Genomic DNA, 9,912 nt, shown 5'->3' on the forward strand with positions numbered 1-9,912 from the left:
GTGTAAAATAACTACATAATTTATTCAAATGTAGTTGTGTTTACAAACAATGATTTTTGACATGAGATCCTTTTTAAAAACTGAAAACTAGTAGCTATGTAACCAGAAATAGCAGTTATATGCACACCAGTTTGAGACATATAAACAAAAATGTTTCATGATAAGAAACACAAGAAGTTATGTGCAGACAAATGATAAAGTACACGCAGAGGGATTTTTTTTTTTACACTTAATTACAAAAGTACATTACATTGTAAAGGTTAAATTAAAAATTAAGGTGAGAAAGCTTTTTTTTTTTTTTTCTTACAATGCAATTATTGCATTACACAAATGATGCTGTGGTTCCCTACAACACTGACAAGTTTGTAGTGTGGTCAAAGAATCTTTATGTCCATTCCACTAGTCCAGGAAAAAGATGTTGTTGAACTGCGTCGCACAAAGTCTCTTAACCTCCTCTGCAGAAGTGAAAAAGCATAAGATTATTTATAAAAATATGCTCACCTCAGCTTGATCTAACACAGGCCTAGTGCAGACATACCATTAACTTCAATCAGATTGGCATTCTTCTGATTTAATATCACATACAGTTCTCTCTGGTCTGACTTCTTGCCAACAACCCAGTAGTCGGTCATTGCTTTCACAATTATTTCTTCATCTTCATCCACCCTGAAACGCACAAACAAAATATAACTACTTGTGCAGACCACTTGAGCACCACTTTATGTCAATGAAACATTTGTGCTGACGAGATCAAGTACACCCTAACCTGGCAAAGTCACAATTGATGTCCCCCAAGATCTTCATGAGGTCAGGGTGGACAGAAGTGAGGCAGACACTGGCCGTCTTCCTCATGTGTATAGTGCTTTTCTCTGCCAGGTTCATGTGGTTGAAGTAGATGAACTTAAACTGGGGCTCCTTCTCTGGCCTACATGGACGCACATAACAACAAATGTAAGCACACAGAACTCTTAGTGCAACATTATCCATTTGCTAGCAGCTGTGAAATCTGAAATATGCCACGCTGCTTTGATTTTTATTAAGTACAGCATCTCATTTCATGCTAAAGACTCACGTTTGCAAATTTTCTCTGAAACAGTAGATTGTGTAAGCACACACTGCACACCAAACTGAAGCTTTACAGTAGTCTCAGCATCAGCCAGTTTGCTGGATGGTAGCTAAAATAGTCGCAGTGGGTCAAGCATTTATAAATTATACACCAAGATACGTCACTTTAGAGGATTATAGCCATTGGGACAAGCCAGCGGAGGATGCAGTTACTGACGCAGTTTACAAAATCGGGATAGGCGGCAGACGAAGAATTCAGGACGTCATTATTTATTCAGTGGATTCTTCTCTATAGTCCATCCTTGGATGCTTGGATTACAGTCACGAATATATCTGAAGCCAAATATGATGGAAGCCTATAGTGTGGAAACTGTGTGACATTGGTCACAAAACAATCCCTAGCTTAATAAAAAACAGGATATCAATAAAAAATATACATACACACCATAACTGCTTTTAGTGAATAGACTGAAAACAAGAGAACGCAATCAATGCCCAACTGACCCTGATATCCTGCGGTTGATGGTGAACTGCTCGCATATATCAGACGCCAGCAGGGTGAGTTGCGGGCCCACTAATCCATCCAACTGCTCACAGAAGTCTCTTGTCAACTCCACAGAAGCTGCATGGAAAGCGGAAAAGACAGGAAAGACGTTAAAAGAAAAAAAAACATTTTACTGAGCTGGTGAAAATAAATATATGCTAGCAAGGAGGGGAAAGCTAGGCAGGACAAATGATTACCGTCGACCATAAAGCAGGCAGCAGCACTCATCGCCTGGAAAAGGTGAAAACGCAACAATTATATATTAAATCTTAAAAAAACAAAAAACAGTTAAATCTTCAAAACAGTTAATAATGACCATTTCCAATCATTCTAACATAACGAAGAAAAAAAAACTATGCTAAATAGACTAATTGTATGTGAAAAGTCTTGCTTACCTTATAAACAATCAGATGCAGCTCCTCATAGCCATCCTCTAAACTGACAAATATTTTAGGGAAACGAAACTTGGCCTCAGGATCTTTTAGATTAGAAGGTCCTGTCAAGAACCTGTCAGGAAAGGAGTGTAAAGTTTAAAGAGAGACAACGTACCATTATTTTTCTCATTAGTGGGAGGGTTTTCAGGGCTAGCACAGCCTTGACTGCAGGCTTAAACACTCTCAGAAGCACGGACCTACATTTACAACCTAAATTCAAGTCTTTTTTTTAGGGCTGGGCGATTAATTAAAAAATAATCGAAACTTACATTTCGAGCTTTTAACCGACGGAAAACATCCATGTTTATTATTTTGATTTTTTTCCAACTTTGTAATTTTCTGTCTACGAACACACCAGCCCCTTAAAACGTTTGATATTGCACACGTCACAGCATTATTGAGAAGATTTTGAAACTGTAATAGTTAAAGTTAAAGTACCAATGATTGTCACACACACACTAGGTGTGGTGAAATGTGTTCTCTGCATTTGACCCATCCCCTTGTTCACCCCCTGGGGGGTGAGGGAAGCAGTGGGCAGCAGCGGTGCCGCACCCGGGAATCATTTTTGGTGATACCAATACCGTGGTATCTACAATACGGTTACAGCTCTATCATTTACTGTACAATGCCTGCTGTCACTGGGATGCCGACTGTTAAGATATTGATATAGTCCCGTGTGGATGAAGAATGACTCGTAATTCTCGCATAGATAAAAGCGTCTTTTCGTGCCTTTCTCGCCATTTTCGGGTCTAAATTGGATGCCAAAGTTGACCAATTTGTCGAATTATGTCATCATCCTTCTACATACTATCAAGGTGAGAGACAATATTTGTGATCTGGAAAAAAACATTCACGAGCTATGAGGCAAGGAAGCAGACAGATCACCACCTGATGATGTCAATATAGCAGCACAAGCTAGTTCGCTCTCTGTGATCACGGTGCCACTATAAATAATTTGTCTGTGTTAGCTCTTATAGTAATAATATCACTTATACTTGGTTAATATTCAGGGCACGAAATGTAAGTGGAGTACTGTTGGCGGTTTTTGGATGGTTATTTAGAGGGCTTTATAGGCGGTATAAGGACCTCCCATTGACTCCATTGTAAGCAGACTTTTTTTTAAGAGTTTGAATGCATTAGAAACAAAATACATCCGTCTTCTTGTCTTTCACAATCATTGTGAACGATAGGCAAAATTTCCCCCAAAAAAGTGCCGTTCCCCTTTAAACTATATCAGCAATGAGGCTGTTTCTTTAACCAATCAGATTCCAGATTCATCTCACAGAGCCTGCTAGCAGGCGTACAACGTCAGCATTTTATTTATTTACCGATGTACTAATCTGCTTAACAAAACACAACAATTTTGTTTGTTGGTTTGCATCATACTGAGAGTCCTCTCATGTAGAGGAAATAAAGCCATCATAAAACTGAGAATTGTTACGTTTGTATACATATCTCTTCTGAAGCGCCTTATTAAATTGTGCGGGTATACTGTACATAATGCCCTGGCCAGTGAATGCAAATGGTTTACAGGACTTTATAAAACTCACCTCCCATAGTGCAACAAATTGCCAGCAATCTCTGGCCTCAGTGGAGAGTCCCTCCCAGCCAGCTAAATATAATATGAATATTAATAACAAGTCTACAAAATGTTTATTCACAACATCCTCAGTGCCCCTCCCTCACCTCTGGCTCAGAGTGCCTGGGGAACAGTGAAGTGGTCAGGTACTTGTACAGGATCCTCATGTCATCTTGTTCCAGGCCACTCCTGCAAACACAACGACAATTTAACACCTGTAAAGTCCGCGTGTGAGCCACTAGACTTGTGAGCTTGTTACCATATGAGCTGGTCATTATACAGGAAGGCTGTGTATTTGATGAGGCTCAGGCTCTCCTCCACTCGGTTGACAAACGACTGGATCTTCAAATACGTCATCTTGTCCAGTGGGAAGAAACTGATGCCTCCAAATACGTCCAGCAGGTCACATGACTGCAGGTGGAGAGTCTGCAGATACTGGAGTGTGCAATCCAAAAACATGTACATATTAACAACATATAATATATATAAAACAAAAATTCAGGTGTCTTATAGTCGGGTCTGGATATTAGGACTTTGAATGCTTGGGCACCACACGATTCAATTCAGTTTGATTATTGGGGGTAACGTTTTCAATTCAAAACAATTCTCAATTCAATATGAATACTTTTTGAAATAACATTGGGTTCCAGTTCTATGATTAACTACATTCCTCCATAAAATAGATAAAAGCTCTGATAAATTTCTATATGACTTGAAAGAAAACTGGTTTTGTTTAATAATATTCTACTCAAACATTTAATAAAGTGGCCGGACAGGACATATTTTCAAATTATAATAATAATAATTTACAAAAATCTATTTTAATCGTTTTTCAATTGATTAAGAATCATTACAAATAAGAGTCGCAACTCATTAAAAAAACAAAACAAAAAAAAACAACCTTTTTTTTTTTTTTTTGACACCCCTACTGTGGCACCAAATGAATCAACACTTTACATTTTGTCACTCATAGATACCAGTGAGCCTTCTGAAAAAAGAAGCTCCAAAAACAAAAATAAAGGGGGTCGTCTTATGTTTGGAGCAATCTGGATTGCACTGGAAGCACTTTTGGATGCTTTACAGCAATGTTCCACACGTGTTGACTTGTTGTGACTTTTTCTTGTTTGATTGCCCTTTTGGGAACTAAAGAAAATGAATTATTATTACAAGAGTTACAAGATTAAAAACATGCTTGGGTAGCATAAAAAAAAATTCATGTTAAATGTAAGCTACAACGATTAATGGATGAGAAAAAAGTTTCTACTATTTTAATATGTATTAATATAATATTATTTATAATATTTTGTTGCTTCGATTAATCGCTTAGGGAGTGTAAATAATAAAAATGTATTAAATCCGGACCGTGTGGAGCACCTGGAACATTAAATATGCCGACATAGTTTCTGCACGGCCGCTGCAATGGAGCACACAGAGGGCTACGATCTGTTTGCCGGCGAACAGTTTAAAAAAATATATATTTCTATCATACACACGTTAAAAGTTACATTTCAATGTTAATAATGTGTATTTATTAGAAAAAAGAATGAAGGCGATGGCAAACAGAACAATTGTTGTTTCAACTAATTTCTCTAAAATACACATTGAGGCTATAAAGTATGTTTTACCCGATTAATCGAACAAATTAATTAATAGTTTTCTCAATTACTACAATAATTGATAGCTGCAGTCCTAGTTAGATGCCAAATATGCTTTAGTACAAAACAACTGGTCTAGGAATGTGAGTGCACCCTAAGATGGTAACACAATAGGCCTTAAAAATATATATACAAATGACTAAAATTTTACCCTGTAGAAGAACTTTTCAAGCTTCGGAATTAGCAGCTCCACTCCGCCGGCCTCCATGGCTCTACTGAAGGTACCATTGAAAAGCTGCAGCATAATGAAAGTAATCACTCAAAATGTGGTGGTTTCAGGTGAGATTCATAAAAACATACTGGTGTGTACCTTATACATGCTGTAGCATTGCTTTACCACTGCACCATACACTGTGTCCTACAGAGGAAAGGCTGCATCGTAAATAAGTTGTACGTTGAAGTTGCGTATTCAGACAAAGAGGCAGCACTTACAAGTATTTCCTCTTCTTGATACTCTATCGTGGGAGGTTTTCCATCTTTATTGGGTTTTTCAATCATCGGGTTTCGAACCACCTAAGAAATAAAAATGAATGTTTTTTTTTTTTTTAAATAAAAAAACGATAAGAAAAGGATCTTAAAAAAGGTTACCATGACCATCCAAAAATTGTTCTCAGGCTCAAAGAAAAACTGCCGGTTCTTCTGTGTGTGCAGAGATTTTGCTGGTTTGGTTGGGCAGAACGTTCTAGAAACATGACACACACAAGTGAGCTCTAACTCCACAGTAAGCACAGTTCTTATTACGACTACCTGGTGAACTGAACAATAGCTTCACAAAGGCCGACATTTCGGATCTTCTCGTTCTTCTCCACATCACTGGGGTGATAAAACAGTATTTTCTTCTCTTCCTGAAAAAACGCAACACATTATCAGAAATATGGAGCACCGAGATATATAAAAAGATACATAATATACAAATACAGGCTCACCTCTCCTTCCCGTGGTCCAAACGTGGGGTTATAAATGAAGAAATTGAGCAGAGAAGGGGTGTACTGTTTCTCTTGCATACCTGATGCCATCCTGGGGCTAAAAAAGACAACAAGACAAAGTAATAGCACATTTAAAATATTGACGATAACATATTTAAATACAAACTGTTTTTACCTTATCATCAACATCAGTGTCACGGTTGTCTTGATGTCCTTTGATTGAACGATTGTTTGGCTAGCATGCCGTTTGCCTGCAGGAGGAAAACTGAAAAATTATCTACGCTTAAATATTATTTATAGGATTATTACAAGTAGGCAAATAAAAGATAGGCTGATGACCGTTGTAATAGAAGGCAGGATTTTAAATTCTAATAAAGACTATCTTATAAACACAAGGTGTCCAAGCTTTTTCCACTGACGGCCACACACTGAAAAATTAAAGCATGTCTTTTTTATTTTCCAAACAAAAACAAAATATTATTTATTTTTTTAACCTAAGTTGTAGATTATTTTTTTTAAATTGATGTATTCAATGCTTACAGTAAATATCTACATCAACTTTAGGCCTATCTGTCAATACAAAGTTTTTTCCCAAGTTTTAGGCCTTTTTTGTCAAAGACAACCCTGTTTTTTTGGCATGAAAACAAAATATAAAATATTTGTCCCCCTAAAATTTTCAAAGCGAGACAGCGTGGCACAGTGGGTAAAGTGGCAGCAACTTGAGGGTTCCATGTTCGATCCCCACCTCTGCCATCCAAGTCACTGCCGTTGTGTCCTTGGGCAAGACACTTCACCCTTGCCGTTCACACTGGTGTATGAAAGTGTATAAATGTTTGGTGGTGGTCGGAGGGGTCGGAGGCGCAAATTGACAGCCATTCTTCCTTCAGTATACCCCAGGCAGCTGTGGCTGCAAATGTAGCTTACTACCACCAAAGTGTGAATGTGGAGTTAATGAGTGATGGGTTTTCACTCTTTGTGAGCGCTTTGAGTGTCTAGTGTATAGATAGTGCTATGTAAATCGAATCCATTATTATTTATATTATCATTATTTGATGTAAAGTAATTGGAGCCTGGGGCTTCACGGTGGCAGAGGGGTTAGTGCATCTGCCTCACAATACGAAGGTCCTGAGTAGTCTTGGGTTCAATCCCGGGCTCGGGATCTTTCTGTGTGGAGTTTGCATGTTCTCCCCGTGACTGCGTGGGTTCCCTCCGGGTACTCCGGCTTCCTCCCACCTCCAAAGACATGCACCTGGGGATAAGTTGATTGGCAACACTAAATTGGCCCTAGTGTGTGGATGTGAGTGTGAATGTTGTCTGTCTATCTGTGTTGGCCCTGCGATGAGGTGGCGACTTGTCCAGGGTGTACCCCGCCTTCCGCCCGATTGTAGCTGAGATAGGCTCCAGCGCCCCCCGCGACCCCAAAGGGAATAAGCGGTAGAAAATGGATGGATGGATAATTGGAGCCTTAAAAATAATTCATAACAACAATCATTGTAATTTATCATTTTTGGAGTCATGTCAGTTTTTAAAAAATCCTACTAAAATAATTGGAGATCCAATAGGGCTCCACTCATAAATAAATCATATGTATTTAAAAAATACAAAAAAACGTTCAACACTTATGTCACTAGATCAACTTCAGATCTATCTAGATTATTAAGTTTATAATATTATTTTTTGTTTGTTTGTTTGTTTGGTATGCCCTTTTTATAAAAGAAAGCTTAGTTTTTAAATTTGGCAAACACACTTTCCTTCCACAATGCTTTAAAGATGAATACTTGCTGTGAAGTAATTGGAGCCTTGCTTCGGTCAATAATTCATAACAACATTGATTTCGATTTATTATTATTTTTTTGAACAGTGACAAAAGAACAAGAAAGAAAGTACAAAGACAAAAAACAGCCTGCATGACAGCTTTGTGTTAGTAGAGTCAACATTGCAACTTTTTCTTGTTACATTAAACCAATTTGCTCTTTTGTTTCACTTTTTGTAATAGCATTTTTTTAGACTGAACCGTGGGCCGTTAAAAAGTTAGTTGCGGGCAGCAAATGGCCCCCGGGCCACACTTTGGAAACCTGTTATAAACTGTCAAAATGTAACAATTCTAACATTTGTGTTAATTGCCATCGACTGTAAGTCATGACTTCTAAGATGAGTGTATTCTACTCATACTAACTAATAACCATACTGAGATTGTAGCTGCTGTAGAATGACTCCAATAAATAAATGATAAATGGGTTGTACTTGTAATGAAGGTCTAACACAAATATTTCATTATAAAAACACATTTATAGCGGTTTGGATTATATTTCTGCAATTGTAAGTTCGCTTAACAAAGTAAAACAAACAGTTAGTAAGCCACCAACTGAGCTAAATAAATGAGCATCTAGAAGACACTACTTAGCAAAAAGCTAGTTTCGCTAATATGCGCTTCCGGTTTGCGTCGACAAGGTGGCTAAACCCCTTAAAACGAAACATTGAAAAACAGACAGAAAGACTCACCTTACAGAGCATAAACTTACGGGTCCATGTGCACGTTGTGTTGACACACAGGGTGGAAAACAAATTAAAGAGGAGGGAACGGAAAAAAAACCGAAAGATGCTTCACATTGTTAACTTCCTGCTTTTGACAGCTCGACGCACCGTTGCCAGACGGTAAATGACAAACTATCGTACTAGTAGCTAAACATTATTGCATTTTTAGCGAAAATATTGTGTTACATTTTTCGACGTTACTCAATACCATCTTATACCTTAATAAAATACCCCCTACAGTACTATTTTATCTTATAAAACAGTTTTAAATTAAATACACTTCGAGGAAAAAGCTTGGCTACCAGTAGCAGAACAGCATTTCCACCTGGCTGCAAAGACACAAGTAAAACAAACAACATCCACAGTGCATTATGTACTGTTTCTTTTTTGTTTTGTAATAGCCATTTATTGGTAATTACAATTATCGTGCATTTTGGGATTTTAAAAAAAAGTAGATTATACAGAGAGTGAAATGTCCCACTGTCTGGCAACGCTGATTGATGTCATCTATCAGCTGCTCGTGTAGAAACCCAAGCCCTGCAACTTATGGTTCCTGCTGAATACCGCACACTTTTTTTATGTTGGTTGTTTCTTTCTGGATAATTATAGATAATTAAATATGTAATCCATTAGAAAGAGGGTCACATCACATTTAAGTCCCATCTTAAAACTCATTTGTATACTCTAGCCTTTAAATAGCCCCCCTGTTAGACCAGTTGATCTGCCGTTTCTTTTCTTTTCTCCTCTGCTCCCCTTTTCCTTGAGGGGGGGGGGGGCACACAGGTCCGGTGGGCATGGATGAAGTGCTGGCTGTCCAGAGTCGGGACCCGGGGTGGACCGCTCGCCTGTGCATCGGCTGGGAACATCTCTACGCTGCTGACCCGTCTCCGCTCGGGATGGTGTCCTGCTGGCCCCACTATGGACTGGACTCTTACTATTATGTTGGATCCACTATGGACTGGACTCTCACAATATTATGTCAGACCCACTCGACATCCATTGCTTTCGGTCTCCCCTAGAGGGGGGGGGTTACCCACATATGCGGTCCTCTCCAAGGTTTCTCATAGTCATTCACATCGACGTCCCACTGGGGTGAGTTTTTCCTTGCCCGTATGTGGGCTTTGTACCGAGGATGTCGTTGTGGCTTGTGCAGCCCTTTGAGACACTTGTGATT

General features: G+C 38.6%; 1 protein-coding gene across 1 annotated transcript; it reads right to left on the reverse strand.

Moving 5' to 3' along the window:
• Positions 1-3: 3 nt before the first annotated feature.
• ccz1 (CCZ1 homolog, vacuolar protein trafficking and biogenesis associated) lies at positions 4-8,858 on the reverse strand. The gene is made up of 17 exons (XM_061967454.1): positions 8,706-8,858; positions 6,379-6,454; positions 6,204-6,300; positions 6,025-6,122; positions 5,866-5,959; positions 5,710-5,790; positions 5,588-5,635; positions 5,429-5,512; positions 3,882-4,057; positions 3,730-3,811; positions 3,594-3,655; positions 2,005-2,116; positions 1,807-1,840; positions 1,570-1,687; positions 767-925; positions 539-666; positions 4-455 (listed from the first exon to the last, which is right to left on the reverse strand). The coding sequence occupies exons 2-17, from the start codon at positions 6,390-6,392 to the stop codon at positions 400-402; spliced, it is 1,443 nt and encodes a 480-aa protein (XP_061823438.1). The 5' UTR covers positions 6,393-6,454; positions 8,706-8,858; the 3' UTR covers positions 4-399.
• Between the last annotated feature and the right edge of the window lie 1,054 nt (positions 8,859-9,912).

The sequence above is a fragment of the Nerophis lumbriciformis genome, linkage group LG11 (genome assembly GCF_033978685.3).
Source record: "Nerophis lumbriciformis linkage group LG11, RoL_Nlum_v2.1, whole genome shotgun sequence".
NCBI classification, from domain to species: domain Eukaryota; kingdom Metazoa; phylum Chordata; class Actinopteri; order Syngnathiformes; family Syngnathidae; genus Nerophis; species Nerophis lumbriciformis.

Coding starts and splice junctions, on each gene's coding strand:
- ccz1 (XM_061967454.1), bottom strand. Junction 5,513..5,587: donor AATGCTACAGCATGTATAAG/GTACACACCAGT, acceptor ATTATGCTGCAG/CTTTTCAATGGTACCTTCAG. Junction 1,688..1,806: donor TGCCTGCTTTATGGTCGACG/GTAATCATTTGT, acceptor CTTTCCATGCAG/CTTCTGTGGAGTTGACAAGA.